This window comes from Carya illinoinensis, chromosome 15 (assembly GCF_018687715.1).
Source record: "Carya illinoinensis cultivar Pawnee chromosome 15, C.illinoinensisPawnee_v1, whole genome shotgun sequence".
NCBI classification, from domain to species: Eukaryota; Viridiplantae; Streptophyta; class Magnoliopsida; order Fagales; family Juglandaceae; genus Carya; species Carya illinoinensis.
Window position 1 is genome coordinate 45119129 of NC_056766.1, and position 19255 is coordinate 45138383.

Here is a 19255-nt window from a genome sequence, read left to right on the forward strand (position 1 = left end):
GTTGACAAGGTAACATATATCATTTATATGCACATGATAAAACTATAAGTATAAATAATATTTTTCAGAAAAGAAAAGAAAAAAAAAAAACAAAAACAAAACAAAACAAAACAAAAACAAACAAACAAACCACACCCAAGAACGGCAACGCTAAAATAGAAACAAGAATACGGCAGAATACTTATATTTATATAAATTCCATCGATCTTGCTGTAAACTTAAGTACTTCCCTTCACTGATGCATAGCTACTGCTACAGCTTCATATTTAATTTTTTGGGCCAACGTCGTTTCCTTTGATGTGATCATAAATCCTTCAATTCTCCTGCGTCAAGAAATCCCAAAAGTCTAAAGTTATACAAGAAATTCAATAGATCAATCGTAATGGGTGTTTGATTTTGACGTTTTAATTTACGTGGAAGAACTTAAATTCAAAACCGTGTAAATTAAATGGTATTGCAAGTTGGCTTACCCAGAAACTTCCCACGCAACTTGATCACTACACTTCCTTCGCACACGTATGGTCATGTATGCATGGATCCGAAGTTTTCCCTCCCTCCCTAGGCAGATGTTGAATAATTTTAACGTCTTTCGGCAGATATGATATTTATATAAACCAATCGGCATCAAAGAACACGTACAAGTTATGGTTTCGTTTGCTCTCCAAATTCTAACCTCGAATTCAGCTCCTTCAGCCAACTGATCATAAGTAGAATTCGCCTGCAAAGCTTTGACAAAAGATATATATTTTCAAACTATTAACATATATATATATATATATATACTTCAAGCAACATCATTAATTAATTCGGAGTGAATGGAAAATTTGTATCCAGTGAAAAAATTAAGTCGATATTAGGTATGTGCATTAACTTATAATTTTGTCATCATGAGTTGTGCATTTGGTTGATAGGATTATTAATAGTACTGCTAATTAATTAATTACGGTTTTAGTATAGAGAGTCAAAAACCCATCATTTAATCCATCATGTCTGTTTGGATGAAAGAATAATATAATTTTGTGTAGTGCCAAGGAATACAAGAAACGGAATTAATTAATTCAAATTAATATCCCAATATAATTTTGTTGAGTTAGTTTAAGCAAGTGCATGCTACGTGGATGATTATTGGCCAGAGATCAGCCCACTTGATGCCGTGCTTCCTAGTATATGTTTTGCTTTCCCTAACCAGTGATCTCAAAGATAGAATTGCGGATCTCTCTAAAAATCACATCAAGACAACAAACAACAGTGTACCCGCCACTCTCACTGCTTCTAGCGAAGCTATTAGCAACTTTTTGCGAACGTCTTATTACATTCTTTTAAGACAGTATCCTCTTGATAGGACTTGGGTGAAGACCAAGAAATTAGTAGCTAAAACCTTTTTTTTTTTTTTTTATCCACCTCTTTGCACTATTGTTATTGTTCTCGAGCGTTTATTTGGGAATCCTACCACTTCCTCATGTATCATCTTTTATACACTTTTTTAATGAAGTTTACTCACTTGCTTAGGAAAAAAAAAATGCATGCTATGTGGAAGGCAATGGAAATATGCAGAGATCTACAGTTACATTAACTTACATAGAGTAATTTTTGAAAGGGATGCATAAAGAATTATCAATGGAGTAAAAAAGCATGCTGCAAGTGGATGGATGGAGCAACACCAACCACACAACCATATCACGAACAACACTATTGTGAAACGTGCGGCATTTAAGATGGCTAGTACGGAAAAACAAAGAGAGAGAAAGTAAGAAAAATGCACGAGTTTAGCGTAGTTCAACATAAAGCCTATATCTATAGGAGCAAGTGGATGTTGAATTTCACTATGTCAAAGTAGGGTTACATCATATGTATTTATACTACGCTCCCCTCGCTCCACTTCTGGCATCAGCCTGCTTTCTCTGTAAGATGTGTTTCACTGGATATGAGCCACATACTTCTTTGACATTTGAGAAACCCTTTTGCACCGCCAGTGTAAAATCCTTGTGCAGGCCATTAATATCATGAAACCAATCCAATAAAATTAATCCAATAAAAAAAACAAACTGGGGAATTTTATCAATGCAAAGACACTGACCTGGTGCTTAGTAAGCCTTCTCCGAATTGCCCTTGCCTTCTTGGGACGCAGATCGAGAGACAGGTACTTCTTCTTCTTTTAAACTTCCCTCATAGCCTTCTTCTGCTTCTGTGAAATCACTATCAACACTTGTGCAATCGACAACCACATTTGAATTACTCAAGTTTTGAGAGCGCCTGTTTTGTTGTGGATACCTGTTGAATTCCAAGTTGTGGTCTTCATCAATATCTCGGTGTCTCTTACAAAGTTGGATACTACTTGATGAATCTACTGAGCACTCCCCAACTGTTAAACTCTCATTCTCTTCATGCTTATAGATTATGTGAACTCCGCAACTTTTAAACATCACTACAGCTTCTTCAATGCTATCAAATATAAACCTGAAATTGTCTCCTGTTGGGTACTGTTGCCATTGCTTGATACATTCAGGAAATGAGTAATTTAGATATACATGATCGTAGTCTCCTAACAATTCAAAATTTGCTTCTACCAGCATGTTACCATTTATAGAAACACAAATACCGGAGGGGGAGTCATCCAGGTTGGATCCAAGAACAGCACAGAAAACAATACCTATGATTTCATCCAAATACAAGGGCCCACAAATATCCAATTCACACGAATCTCTGTTTGAAGGCTCCTTAATATGGCTAAACCAATCTGGAATCTTATTCCCAGGAAATATAATACCACATGAATGGTCCTGAATATGTTCCTGTCAAACATGTATCACATATTTTCACAAGCACAAGGCAATCTGCAAACACAAACACCTATAAAAAAAATAGAGAGAAATAGAGACATACCTCAACAACTAAAGGATTTGGCACCTGACTCCCTATATTTGCAAGCAATTTATGGCAACCGGACAAATCAATCCATCTTAGGTCTCGCAAGCCACATGATGTATGGAATTGAAATTTTGTTGATACTTCTGGGAATCTTTCCAAGGAGAAACACTCACTAGCATATAGCTCTTGTATATTTGGTGGAATATGTATAATTTCTTGAAGTTTCTCACAATGCCACAATCTGAGAATCCTCAATTCAACAAATCTTTTGATGCTCGGAGGAAGGCTGACAATAGCACTCCAAGATAGATCTAACTCTTGCAAAGTGGATGAGCAATAAAATGAAGACTCGTCAAGGTACCAATAAAGCGACGATAGAAGTAATTCATCACTGGATTCTGGTTCAAACCTCTTAATCGTTTTGGATGTTGTTAGGTGTAACTTTTTAAGCCCAGTGAGGTGCCCAATGGATGAACGTATTTCTTCTATTGCAAGATTTCTATAATTATTGAGATAAAGAATCTTTAGATGTTGCAAATGAGAAATGCTAATTGGGAGACGCATTGGGTTCATGCAGTCGTCTGTAGATAACTCTTCAATCCCAGTGAAGCATCCATTAATGGATGAAGCCAATTCTTCTATTTCAACATTTATACCGAGACGGGACTCCTTTAGATTTTGCAAGTGGTGAATGCTACTGGGGATATGCATAAGTTTTGTGCAACTTCTCAAACATAACGCATTAAGTGCAGGAGTGAGGCACCCAATGGATGAAGGTAATTCTTTTATTGCAGTGCCAACTAATATGATGCTACTTAAACCTTCCATTTTACACTTGATTTCTAGAAAGTTTCGAAGTTTTTTGCAGTGCCAAAGTACAAAATCTTCTAGAGATCTCAACTTTAGACACCTTGGAAAACTCTTCAGGCTGGAGCAGTCATTAAGACTCAAACGAACAAGCTTTTCCAGGAATCCAACAGAATCATGAACTTTGACTAAATTTTTACACTTAGAAATATGCAATTCCTTTAAATTTGAGCAACTTGAAAGATTTGAAATTTTGGTTAAGAACTTACACTCAGAAAATTCCATTACGGTCAAGCTCTGTTGAAAAACAACAAACATGTATATTAACCCTGAGGTTCACATGATCACATGGGTTTAAAGAAAGGAAATATTGATAGTAATAATTGTACCTTAAATTGGCCACTAATCTCCTTGATGCGGCCTCTATACATTTTAAAGTCAATGAGCTTCTCTCCACTGAAATTGGATGGAAAAGATTGTAAAGGACAGTTTGACCAATCAAGAACCCGTAATTCATTAGAAAGATAATCAAGTGATCTTCCAGAAAAGCGTGCATTATGGCTTATAAAAAATCTGAGTCTTTTCATCTTTGCAAACGCTTTGGGACTCAAGCATATCATGTCATGATCATGACCCTCGGGCAGATCCACTTTTATTCCCTCAACATTGTTTGTTCCCTAATGAGACAATTCATAAGAGTGCAAGTAAAATCAAATCATTAAAGTCTTTCTTTATAAGCACTTATTAAAATTATAATATCCATTATTATCCAAAAGAATTTAATCACCTTCAAAACGAGTCTTTTGTCAAATTTACTTGTCATTATTAACTATTCATTCATATAAGACAAGGCAATATACTCATGATTAAAAAAAAAAAAACTCATTCTTGTCTTTGAAAAGGGATGATTATATATATATATAAGGACATTTAAGTATGATGATTTAATGATTCCCCCTAATTAGTTAAATACATTACTTTAAGTTGGAAATATAAAATAAAAAATAAAAATGAGCACAATATCTTTCGAAACATATATGATATTTTATTTAATATACAGTTCTTTGCCATTTTTTATGAAAAGAAATTCAATACTTTTCAAGCTAGGTAGTTTCACTAGTAAAAAATGTTCAATTAAAAAAGCTTTTAATCTAAGAACTTACTGCATTTTCCTCTAGTACATAGCGAACATCTTCATGAAACCATAATCTACTACGAGCGCCTAGTTCTTTGCATGATTCCTTTCGAACAATTTCTCTGCCCATATCTTGTAGCAAGTCATGCATCCACAATGTATTGTGAATAGTAATTGTAATGAGACACTTATCTATAAGCCTTTTGATACCATTGTCTGGAGAGAAACCACAGCTATCTAATATTTTAACCACATAATCCAGGTGTTGTCCTTTGAAAAAAAAGGCAAGATCGAGAAAAATCTCTTTCTCATTATCATCCAATCCATCGTAACTTATACAGAGTACTTCTTGAATATTTTTGCTAGGAATTCTTTTGTACTTATCCAATACACTTCTCCATTGATTTATACTCTGACCCCTTAGATCTGAGCCTAGCACTGTTAAAGCTAGTGGAAGACCCTCAGCATATTGTATTACTTGGTTAGAGAGTTCCACATAATCTTCAATAGGTTTGTTTTCCTCAAAAACATGCCAACTAAAAAGATCGAGAGCTTCATTATGGTCCAATCTCTTTACTTCATATTTTGAATCAACCTTATGGTTATTTAATAAATTCTGATCTCTAGAAGTTACGATGATTCTACTTCCTAAACCAAACCAATCACGATCTCCAGCTAATGTTTCTAATTGGACTAACTCATCCACATCATCAAGAATTAAGAGAACCCTTCTAGAGCAAAGCCTGCGCTTTAACTCATAAACTCCTCTATCAACATTACCAACATCAAAACATTTAGAGGCTTTTAGAATCTCATTAAGAAGTGTATTCTGCATTTGCACGAGACCACCCACTTGGTTTGAAGTTTCTCTAACATTTTTCAAGAAACAATGACCATCAAATTGTAAAAAAATTGAATTATAGATTCTTTTGGCAATAGTTGTCTTACCAATTCCTCCAACTCCAAATATTCCCACCATGCGTATGTCATTCATCCCGATACTTAAAAGCAAATCAATGTCTTGCACACGAGACTCCACCCCAACTAGATATTTTGAAACGTATAGATATGAATAATTTACTATTCTAGAGACCTCTTGAACGATTTTTCGAATGAATTTCGATTCATTTCTGCATACAAATAAATTAATGAGTTGGAATTTTCACATGAAAAACAAGCAAAACAACCTAATAAGTTTTTTTCTCACAATCAAAAGTAAAATAAAAATTAAGTAGTAGGTTGTAGGGTACAGAATCCCAATCCGCACAAGCGTTGACCACAAGTAATTCTCTCCTTTTTGTTAGATTCATATTTTTACACATGATAGCATTTACATTCATTCTTAAATTTGTTTCAATTTTCAAAAGTACTTTTTTTTTTAAATGATATTTATAGTCGTGCAATGCATAAGTGCCGCACAATCGTTTTGAACAAAATAAGTAAATACGGAATCTATATAAAAAAATATTTTTTTAATAATAGACCATACTCTTTTTCAAAAAAATTACGTGTTGCTTGAACATTCAACGACGATATCTAGCATTATTCTTTTTTCGCATATTAATCGAATTATTAGGTTATATGGCCCAAAAATAAATAGTGTCAATTATTTTTCTTTAAGTACTGATGTGTGATGATGATGATGATGATGATGATAATAATAATAATAATAATAATAATAATAATAATAATAATAATAATAAATCTCCAATGAAAGGTACAAGAGTGGTTAGAGTTATACCCATTTTCCAACTCGTATCCAGCCAAATTAGCCACTTCTTATAGGGCTGCCTTCCACCTCTGCACCTTCTTCACATCTTCATTGAATTTTCCTACACATACGGCCAAAGCTTCTCCAAAATTACCTCTTTGATTTCTTACTTCTTATGGATTTACGTGGTAAAATATAGGCAAAACTATTTGTTGCTTTGTTTCCTTACAATTGAGAATGTTGAGCAATTCATCCAAGCACCAAGTAGATGATGCATAGTTTTCTGAGAGCACGATAATTGAAAGTCGTGAATTTTCAATGGCTTGGAGAAGTGCAGGTGAGATTTCATCACCTCTTCGAAGCTCATCCTCATCTATGTAGGTGTGGATGCCATTTTGAAGCAAAGCATGATGGAGATAGGCAATAAATGTATTGCGAGTATCTTCTCCTCTAAAACTCAAGAATGCATCGTAAAGCCACGGAGAGGAATTAGTAGAATAGGAGGAAGAAGAGAGTGCACGGAAGGACATAGAAGAATTCATTGTGTTTGTAATGCCCTGTGTTCTCCTTATTCCTCACTGCACAGAAATATTGGATATGGAGCTCTCCTTAAAAAGACAAGTATGTAGTAGCAATATTCACTATTCGTCAACTCAGTTTAGATTGAGAAATACTTTTATTTTATTTCATCATTATAATTTTTATAATTTTCTACATAAAATATAATAAATAATTTAATTTTTTAACTCTCAAATAATAATAATATTTTATTTTACTTTTAATTTTCATCTTAATTCATCTTATCTCTATATACAAACCTAACCTAAATAGTAGTGTACGAAAGTTAGATGCAGTCAATTCCATATACCCTAAACTTTAGTTGAACTTTCTCCAATTACTTACACGTTGCAGTGTACGTAATTAGTTTATCAGTGTACAAAATTGTGAAAGTGCTTCCAGATTTTAAAAATATATATATATATACACTATATTTATGTATAACTTTAAGTATAATATTATAAGTATTAAATATTTAATTTAATTTAATTAATTTTAATTTTAAAATCTTTATAATTAATTTTAATAGTTGAAGGTGTAGCTGATGAGTGATCCCTGCAGAAGGTGTAGCTGATGAGTGATCCTTTCGCTGTAGCAAAGTAAGGAGTTGTTGATATTGACCCTTGGTCAGTGCCACCTCATTGTTTTCATTCTGATTTGCTGCAATTGGGGTGTCAGACTGAGCAACAAAAACACTAGGTCCCTTTCCTTTGTCATACAGCTTATGCCCTGGTGGATACCCATGCAACTTATAGCATTTGTCTACCATATGTACACTCATGTGGCAGTGATTACACACAGGAGCCTCGACATTCCCAGCCTTTAAACAGGTCTCCAAAACATGTCCTGATATCCTACAATGTGTGCAATAGGACCTCTCACGCCTATCACCAGGTTTGAAGGTGCCAAAATTTTTCTTAGTAAGCATAGGCATAAGGTCAGGAGAAGGAGTGCCATAAATCATCTAGTGTTGCTTCTCCTGCTATTGAATCATTAAAAAAACTTTGTTCGATGCAGGCATCGGATCAATCAACATAATCTAATTCCTAGTATTAGAGTAACAGTCACTTAGGCCCATAAGAAATTGCATAACACAATCCCTTTGATATCTGTCCCTTAGAATTTTCAATTGACCACAGTTACATCAGGCATAGGATCATACAAAATGAGTTCATCCCAAATAGTTTTAAGTTTTCCAAAATAAATGCTTACTGATTCATCCCCTTGTGAAAGACTTGCCAAGGATTTCTTTAATTGAAAAATATGTGGTCCATTTTGTTGTGACAATCTGTATTGCAACTCATTCCAAATGGCATAAGCATCATCAATGAAAGCTAAGCTTGGTTTCACTGAGTTACTTACAGAGTTGTGAATCCAGGACACTACCACATCATTGCAGTGTTCCCAAGCTTCCATGAGAAGATCATCCAGACTTGTAGGCTTCTTAATGTCTCCATTAATAAAACCAATCTTGTTCTTAGCTCCAACTACATTGAAATTTATACTTAAAAAAGATAATTAAAATAGGTTTGGATATTTACAAAGAGTTTTCTCAAAAGATGCCTACTGTACGAAACTAGGTAGTCAAGTTTGGTGGGTGGGGGGGATCAAAATTATTATTTTTATTTTTATATAAAAAAGGCAAAAAACTACTTAAATGGTTATTTGTTTGGATTTCGTAATTAGTAGTTGTCCAAGACTCGAGACTTGTTTAGAGATAAAAAAAAGTTTGGTTTTTTTTTTTTTTCAATTTTAGTTTCATATATAATTTGGGCTAAATAGTAAAATAGTCGTTGTAGTTGCCTTTAACAAATTATCGCTCGTTTGGTTACACAGTTTAGATGAGATAAAATAAAATGAGATATTTTAAATAGTAATAAGATTTTTGAATTAAGATCAAATAAGATAATTTGTAAAAACAATATGTATTTATATAATGAGATGGGATAAGATAAGATGGTTTTAGATTTTTGAAAATTTGATAAAGAGTTGGGCCCAATCAGTTATTAAAATATTTTTAATTATTAAGTGGAAAATATTATCATTATATTAAAAATAAGTAGAACGGTGGTAGGGGAAGGGGAGACGTAGGTTAAAGTTGGAGATTTTATAAAGAGAAAAGCTTCGGGCCGGATGGGTGTTAAAGGTATTTTTGCAATAGCCAATGATAGGGGGCATGTAGACCCTCTAGGAAGACTAATTTTGAATCCACATACACCCGATCAGTCTTTTTATTTCCTGGTTTCCACCTCCTTCACCCTCTATTTCATTTCTTGCATCTTCTCTCCACCCTCTTTCTCTCCATCTCACGCCCGATCCTACACGACAAACAAAAGTGAGTGCCGATGACGAACAAAAGCAATGCCCACAACGACTCATGCTGGACGCCGGAAGGGAATTTTCTTCTCTGCATTAGGGATTTCTTCAGTTTCTGGTGTTTGCCAAAACCATCAAGAACATTGCCTTCGAATTGGTTACAGATTTTTTTTTTAAAAAAAAAAATTATGCTATATATATGTATATATAATTTTACGTATAATATTATAAGTATTAAATATTTAATTTAAGTTAATTAATTTTAATTTTAAAATGTTTATAATTAATTTTAATAGTTGACAAGGTAACATATATCATTTATATGCACATGATAAAACTATAAGTATAAATAATATTTTTCAGAAAAGAAAAGAAAAAGAAAACAAAAACAAAACAAAAACAAACAAACAAACCACACCCAAGAACGGCAACGCTAAAATAGAAACAAGAATACGGCAGAATACTTATATTTATATAAATTCCATCGATCTTGCTGTAAACTTAAGTACTTCCCTTCACTGATGCCTAGCTACTGCTACAGCTTCATATTTAATTTTTTGGGCCAACGTCGTTTCCTTTGATGTGATCATAAATCCTTCAATTCTCCTGCGTCAAGAAATCCCAAAAGTCTAAAGTTATACAAGAAATTCAATAGATCAATCGTAATGGGTGTTTGATTTTGACGTTTTAATTTACGTGGAAGAACTTAAATTCAAAACCGTGTAAATTAAATGGTATTGCAAGTTGGCTTACCCAAAAACTTCCCACGCAACTTGATCACTACACTTCCTTCGCACACGTATGGTCATGTATGCATGGATCCGAAGTTTCCCTCCCTCCCTAGGCAGATGTTGAATAATTTTAACGTCTTTCGGCAGATATGATTATATAAACCAATCGGCATCAAAGAACACGTACAAGTTATGGTTTCGTTTGCTCTCCAAATTCTAACCTCGAATTCAACTCCTTCAGCCAATTGATCATAAGTAGAATTCGCCTGCAAAGCTTTGACAAAAGATATATATTTTCAAACTATTAACATATATATATATATATATATATACTTCAAGCAACATCAATATTAATTAATTCAAATTAATTAACTCCGAATTAATTAATTCGAAGTTAATTAATTCGAATCAATATTTTCCATTCACTCCGAATTCGGAGTGAATGGAAAATTTGTATCCAGTGAAAAAATTAAGTCGATATTAGGTATGTGCATTAACTTATAATTTTGTCATCATGAGTTGTGCATTTGGTTGATAGGATTATTAATAGTACTGCTAATTAATTAATTACGGTTTTAGTATAGAGAGTCAAAAACCCATCATTTAATCCATCATGTCTGTTTGGATGAAAGAATAATATAATTTTGTGTAGTGCCAAGGAATACAAGAAACGGAATTAATTAATCCAAATTAATATCCCAATATAATTTTGTTGAGTTAGTTTAAGCAAGTGCATGCTACGTGGATGATTATTGGCCGGAGATCAGCCCACTTGATGTCGTGCTTCCTAGTATATGTTATACTTTCCCTAACCAATGATCTCAAAGATAGAATTGTGGATCTCTCTAAAAATCACATCAAGACAACAAACAACAGTATACCCGCCACTCTCACTGCTTCTAGCGAAGCTATTAGCAACTTTTTGCGAACGTCTTATTACATTCTTTTAAGACAGTATCCTCTTGATAGGACTTGGGTGAAGACCAAGAAATTAGTCGCTAAAACCTTTTTTTTTTTTTTTTATCCACCTCTTTGCACTATTGTTATTGTTCTGGAGCGTTTATTTGGGAATCCTACCACTTCCTCATGTATCATCTTTTATACACTTTTTTAATGAAGTTTACTCACTTGCTTAGGGGAAAAAAAATGCATGCTATGTGGAAGGCAATGGAAACATGTAGAGATCTACAGTTACATTAACTTACATAGAGTAATTTTTGAAAGGGATGCATAAAGAATTATCAATGGAGTAAAAAAGCATGCTGCAAGTGGATGGATGGGGCAACACCAACCACACAACCATATCACGAACAACACTGTTGTGAAACGTGCAGCATTTAAGATGGCTAGTATGGAAAAACAAAGAGAGAGAAAGTAATAAAAATGCACGAGTTTAACGTAGTTCAACATAAAGCCTATATCTATAGGAGCAAGTGGATGTTGAATTTCACTATGTCAAAGTAGGGTTACATCATATGTATTTATACTACGCTCCCCTCGCTCCACTTCCGGCATCAGCCTACTTTCTCTGTAAGATGTGTTTCACTTGATATGAGCCACATACTTCTTTGACATTTGAGAAACCCTTTTGCACCGCCAGTGTAAAATCCTTGTACACGCCATTAATATCATGAAACCAATCCAATAAAATTAATCCAATAAAAAAAAACAAACTGGGGAATTTTATCAATGCAAAGACACTGACCTGGTGCCTAGTAAGCCTTCTCCGAATTGCCCTTGCCTTCTTGGGACGCAGATCGAGAGACAGGTACTTTTTCTTCTTTTAAACTTCCCTCAGAGCCTTCTTCTGCTTCTGTGAAATCACTATCAACACTTGTCAAGTTTTGAGAGTGCCTCTTTTGTTGTGGATACCTGTTGAATTCCAAGTTGTGGTCTTCATCAATATCTCGATGTCTCTTACAAAGTTGGATACCACTCGATGAATCTACTGAGCACTCCCCAACTGTTAAACTCTCATTCTCTTCATGCTTATAGATTATGTGAACTCCGCAACTTTTAAACATCACTACAGCTTCTTCATTGCTATCAAATATAAACCTCAAATTGTCTCCTGTTGGGTACTGTTGCCATTGCTCGATACATTCAGGAAATGAGTAATTTAGATATACATGATCGCAGTCTCCTAATAATTCAAAATTTGCTTCTACCAGCATGTTACCATTTATAGAAACACGAATACCGGAGGGGGAGTCATCCGGGTTGGATCGAAGAACAGCACAGAAAAAAATACCTATGATTTCATCCAAATACAAGGGCCCACAAATATCCAATTCACACTAATCTCTATTTGAAGGCTCCTTAGTATGGCTAAACCAATCTGGAATCTTATTCCCAGGAAATATAATACCACATGAATAGTCCTGAATATGTTCCTGTCAAACATGTATCACATATTTTCACAAGCACAAGGCAATCTGCAAACACAAACACCTATAAAAAAAAATAGAGAGAAATAGAGACATACCTCAACAACTAAAGGATTTGGCACCTGACTCCCGATATTTGCAAGCAATTTATGGCAACCGGACAAATCAATCCATCTTAGGTCTCGCAAGCCACATGATGTATGGAATTGAAATTTTGTTGATACTTCTGGGAATCTTTCCAAGGAGAAACACTCACTAGCATATAGCTCTTGTATATTTGGTGGAATATGTAGAATTTCTTGAAGTTTCTCGCAATGCAACAATCTGAGAATCCTCAATTCAACAAATCTTTTGATGCTTGGAGGAAGGCTGACAATAGCACTCCAAGATAGATCTAACTCTTGCAAAGTGGATGAGCAATAAAATGAAGAGTCGTCAAGGTACCAATAAAGCGACGACAGAAGTAATTCATCACTGGATTCTAGTTCAAACCTCTTAATCATTTTGGATGTTGTTGGGTGTAACTTTTTAAGCCCAGTGAGGTGCCCAATGGATGAACGTATTTCTTCTATTGCAAGATTTCTATAATTATCGAGATAAAGAATCTTTAGATGTTGCAAGTGAGAAATGCTAATTGGGAGACGCATTGGGTTCATGTAGTCTTCTGTAGATAACTCTTCAATCCCAGTGAAGCATCCATTAATGGATGAAGCCAATTCTTCTATTTCAACATTTATACAGTCACCGAGACAGGACTCCTTTAGATTTTGCAAGTGGTGAATGCTACTGGGGAGATGCATAAGTTTTGTGCAACTTCTCAGACATAACGCATTAAGTGCAGGAGTGAGGCACCCAATGGATGAAGGTAATTCTTTTATTGCAGTGAAGAGTAATATGATGCAACTTAAACGTTCCATTTTACACTTGATTTCTGGAAAGTTTCGAAGTTTTTTGCAATGCCAAAGTACAAAATCTTCTAGAGATCTCAACTTTAGACACCTTGGAAAACTCTTCAGGCTGGAGCAGTCATTAAGACTCAAACGAACAAGCTTTTCCAGGAATCCAATAGAATCATGAACTTTTACTAAATTTTTACACTTAGAAATATGCAATTCCTTTAAATTTGAGCAACTCGAAAGATCTGGAATTTTGGTTAAGAACTTACACTCAGAAAATTCCATTACGGTCAAGCTCTGTTGAAAAACAACAAATATGTATATTAACCCTGAGGTTCACATGATCACATGGGTTTAAAGAAAGGAAATATTGATAGTAATAATTGTACCTTAAATTGGCCGCTAATCTCCTTGATGCGGCCTCTATACATTTTAAAGTCAATGAGCTTCTCTCCACGGAAATTGGATGGAAAAGATTGTAAAGGACAGTTTGACCAATCAAGAACCCGAAATTCATTAGAAAGATAATCAAGTGATCTTCCAGAAAAGCGTGCATTATGGCTTATAAAAAATCTGAGTCTTTTCATCTTTGCAAACGCTTTGGGACTCAAGCGTATCATGTCATGATCATGACCCTCGGGCAGATCCACTTTTATTCCCTCAAAATTGTTTGTTCCCTAATGAGACAATTCATAAGAGTGCAAGTAAATTCAAATCATTAAAGTCTTTCTTTATAAGCACTTATTAAAATTATAATATCCATTATTATCCAAAAGAATTTAATCACCTTCAAAACGAGTCTTTTGTCAAATTTACTTGTCATTATTAACTATTCATTCATATAAGACAAGGCAATATACTCATGACTAAAAAAAAAAAAAACTCATTCTTGTCTTTGAAAAGGGATGATTATATATATATATAAGGACATTTAAGTATGATGATTTAATGATTCCCCCTAATTAGTTAAATACATTACTTTAAGTTGGAAATATAAAATAAAAAATAAAAATGAGCACACTATCTTTCGAAACATATATGATATTTTATTTAATATACAGTTCTTTGCCATTTTTCATGAAAAGAAATTCAATACTTTTCAAGCTAGATAGTTTCACTAGTAAAAAATGTTCAATTAAAAAAGCTTTTAATCTAAGAACTTACTGCATTTTCCTCTAGTACATAGCGAACATCTTCATGAAACCATAATCTACTACGAGCGCCTGGTTCTTTGCATGATTCCTTTCGAACAATTTTTCTGCCCATATCTTGTAGCAAGTCATGCATCCACAATGTATTGTGAATAGTAATTGTAATGAGACACTTCTCTATAAGCCTTTTGATACCATTGTCTGGAGAGAAACCACAGCTATCTAATATTTTAACGACATAATCCAGGTGTTGTCCTTTGAAAAAAAAGGCAATATCGAGAAAAATCTCCTTCTCATTATCATCCAATCCATCGTAACTTAAACAGAGTACTTCTTGAATATTTTTACTAGGAATTCTTTTGTACTTATCCAATACACTTCTCCATTGATTTATACTCTGACCCCTTAGATCTGAGCCTAGCACTGTTAAAGCTAGTGGAAGACCCTCAGCATATTGTATTACTTGGTTAGAGAGTTCCACATAATCTTCAATCGGCTTGTTTTCCTCAAAAGCATGCCAACTAAAAAGCTCGAGAACTTCATTATGGTCCAATTTCTTTACTTCATATTTTGAATCAACCTTATGGTTATTTAATAAATTCTAATCTCTTGTAGTTACGATGATTCTACTTCCTAAACCAAACCAGTCACGATCTCCAGCTAATGTTTCTAACTGGACTAACTCATCCACATCATCAAGAATTAAGAGAACCCTTCTAGAGCAAAGCCTGCGCTTTAACTCATAAACTCCTCTATCAACATTACCAACATCAAAACATTTAGAGGCTTTTAGAATTTCATTAAGAAGTGTATTCTGCATTTGCACGAGACCACCCACTTGGTTTGAAGTTTCTCTAACATTTTTCAAGAAACAATGACCATCAAATTGTAAAAAAATTGAGTTATAGATTCTTTTGGCAATAGTTGTCTTACCAATTCCTCCAACTCCAAATATTCCCATCATGTGTATGTCATTCATCCCAATACTTAAAAGCAAATCAATGTCTTGCACACGAGACTCCATCCCAACTAGATATTTTGAAACGTATAGATATGAATAATTTACTATTCTAGAGACCTCTTGAACGATTTCTCGGATGAATTTCGATTCATTTCTGCATACAAATAAATTAATGAGCTGGAATTTTCACATGAAAAACAAGCAAAACAACCTAATAAGTTTTTTTCTCACAATCAAAAGTAAAATAAAAATTAAGTAGTAGGTTGTAGGGTACAGAATCCCAATCCGCACAAGCGTTGACCACAAGTAATTCTCTCCTTTTTGTTAGATTCATATTTCTACACATGATAGCATTTACATTCATTCTTAAATTTGTTTCAATTTTCAAAAGTACTTTTTTTTTTAAATGATATTTGTAGTCGTGCAATGCATAAGTGCTGCACAATCTTTTTGAACAAAATAAGTAAATATGGAATCTACATAAAAAAATACTTTTTTAATAATAGACCATACTCTTTTTCAAAAAAATTACATGTTGCTTGAACATTCAACGACGATATCTAGCATTATTCTTTTTTAGCATATTAATCGAATTATTAGGTTATATGGCCCAAAAATAAATAGTGTCAATTATTTTTCTTTAAGTACTGATGTGTGATGATGATGATGATGATGATAATAATAATAATAATAAATCTCCAATGAAAGGCACAAGAGTGGTTAGAGTTACCCATTTTCCAACTCGTATCCAGCCAAATTAGCCACTTCTTGTAGGGCTGCCTTCCACCTCTGCACCTTCTTCACATCTTCATTGAATTTTCCAACACATACGGCCAAAGCTTTTCCAAAATTACCTCTTTGATTTCTTACTTCTTATGGATTTACGTGGTAAAATATAGGCAAAACTATTTGTTGCTTTGTTTCCTTACAATTGAGAATGTTGAGCAATTCATCCAAGCACCAAGTAGATGATGCATAGTTTTCTGAGAGCACGATAATTGAAAGACGTGAATTTTCAATGGCTTGGAGAAGTGCAGGTGAGATTTCATCACCTCTTCGAAGCTCATCCTCATCTATGTAGGTGTGGATGCCATTTTGAAGCAAAGCATGATGGAGATGGGCAATAAAAGTATTGCGAGTATCTTCTCCTCTAAAACTCAAGAATGCATCGTAAAGCCACGGAGAGGTATTAGTAGAATAGGAGGAAGAAGAGAGTGCACGGAAGGACATGGAAGAAGTCATTGTGTTTGTAATGCCCTGTGTTCTCCTTATTCCTCACTGCACAGAAATATTGGATATGAAAATCTCCTTAAAAAGACAAGTATGTAGTAGCAATATTCACTATTCGTCAACTCAGTTTAGATTGAGAAATACTTTTATTTTATTTCATCATTATAATTTTTACAATTTTCTACATAAAATTTAATAAATAATTTAATTTTTTAACTCTCAAATAATAATAATATTTTATTTTACTTTTAATTTTCATCTTAATTCATCTATTTTTATATGCAAACCTAACCTAAATAGTAGTGTACGAAAGTTAGATGCAGTCAATTCCATATACACTAAACTTTAGTTGAACTTTCTCCAATTACTTACACGTAGCAGTCGTGTTAGCTAGTTATCAAACTATCAAAGAGCAATGTACGTAATTAGTTTATCAGTGTACGAAATTGTGAAAGTGCTTCCAGATTTAAAAAAAAAATATATATATATATATATACTATATTTATATATAACTTTAAGTATAATATTATAAGTATTAAATATTTAATTTAATTTAATTAATTTTAATAGTTGACAAGGTAACATATATCATTTATATGCACATGATAAAATTATAAGTATAAATAATATTTTTTGAAAAAAAAAAAAAAACAAACAAACAAACAAACAAACCACACCCAAGAACGGCAAAGCTAAAATAGAAACAAGAATACGGCAGAAGACTTGTATTTATATAAATTCCATCGATCTTGCTGTAAACTTAAGTACTTCCCAGCTTCACTGATGCATAGCTACTGCTACAGCTTCATATTTAATTTTTTGGGCCAACGTCGTTTCCTTTGATGTGATCATAAATCTTCAATTCTCCTGCATCAAGAAATCCAAAAAGTCTAAAGTTGATACAAGAAATTCAATAGATCAATCTTAATGGGTGTTTGATTTTGACGTTTGTTTAATTTAAGTAGAAGGACTTCAATTCAAAACCGTGTAAATGGAATTGTAATTTGGCATATCAACAAACTTTCCACGCAACTTCATTTAAATTTGTACTTTGAAAAAGATAATTAAAATAGGTTTAGATATTGACAAAGAGCTTTCGCAAAAGCATTAAGATGCGTGTGCCTTGGTCCGGTCTGATCTGATTTTGAATAAAATTTAAAACTGAACTGGTATATACTGGTTTTGTATTTTAAAAAACCGATTATGTACCGATTACCTCTCTAAACCGGTAATTCTGATTTTACCGATTCCAGTCTGGTTTTTCGATTTTAAATTTATTAAGTATATTATAATTACTAATGTATTTATCAAAAGAAATATATTCAGAATGTATTAGGTGATAAAATATATTTAATATATATTATTTATATTTAAAACATATGATCAAATAAATATTTATGTTTAAGATTAAAATATTATGTTATAAATTATAATATATTATTTCATACACAATTATATATATTATATATAATATAAAATATATTATATATAATATAAAATATATTATATATAATATTAAAAATTAATAAAATATATAATATGTCAAACGATCAAGTTCGGTATTGGAAAACTTAAAATCGATTCCAGACCAGATTTGACTAGTTTTTAAAATGAAATAACTGATTTCAGACTGAACCAACCGGTCCAAGCTGATTTTTCGATTTTTATTTATACTCTTACTTGAAACAATATTATTAGCGTGGGAAGATTAAAAAGGAACAATTTGTGATAAATTTTTAATGCCATGCATGTCAGGAAATTCCAAAAGATCAAAGTTCATACAGGTAATTAATTAGTAGAATGACTTTAGTTTAAAATTAAACCATATAAATGGGAACAAGTTGGTTTACCAAGTTAGGGGTGGCAATATGTCACACGACCCGTTAACCCAACACGAACACGACACGATAATAGCGGGTTAGGGTTTAGCCTTAATGGGTTCGGGTCAAAACGAGTTGACCCGTTAAGACACGATTGCTTAACGGGTTGATAACGGGTTAACCCGTTTTGACCCGTTATGACACGTTAAGAAAGTTAAAGTTAAAATTATACTCTTATATTTAAAAATAAAATTGTTAGAATTTCAATTTCGATATTTTTATTATTTGGATTATAGTTTTGGACTTATAATTAGTTTTATAATTTTTATAGATATTGTAATTTTAACATTTATATAAAATTATGCTAAATTTAATCAGGTTAAAAAGGTTAATTTCAGGCCTATTCAACCCATTTATATAAATAGTTTAAAATGAGTTGTATTGTGTCGTATTAATCTATTTCGTAATATTTTCTTAATTTATTTGTTTACTTATAAAAAAAAACATATTTCGTAATATTTATTAATGGGTCAAAACGGGTTGACACGACACGATCCGTTATGTTAATGGGTCGTGTTAGGGTTTGAGATTTTGACACGATAAGCTTAACGGGTCGGGTTAGGGTTGACCTATATGACCCGTTAACACGATTTAACACGACACGAACACGACCCGTTAACACGA

At 33.1% G+C, this 19255-nt stretch overlaps 1 protein-coding gene and 1 pseudogene across 1 annotated transcript; both read right to left on the bottom strand.

The window, feature by feature from the left end:
• The window catches only part of LOC122297538, a 40900-nt pseudogene extending 24110 nt beyond the window's left edge, over positions 1-16790 (bottom strand).
• LOC122297030 (toll/interleukin-1 receptor-like protein) lies at positions 16248-16763 on the bottom strand. Its single transcript, XM_043106818.1, has 2 exons — positions 16451-16763; positions 16248-16327 (listed from the first exon to the last, which is right to left on the bottom strand). Exons 1-2 carry the CDS (start codon positions 16761-16763, stop codon positions 16248-16250), a joined length of 393 nt encoding a protein of 130 aa, XP_042962752.1.
• Positions 16791-19255: the final 2465 nt, after the last annotated feature.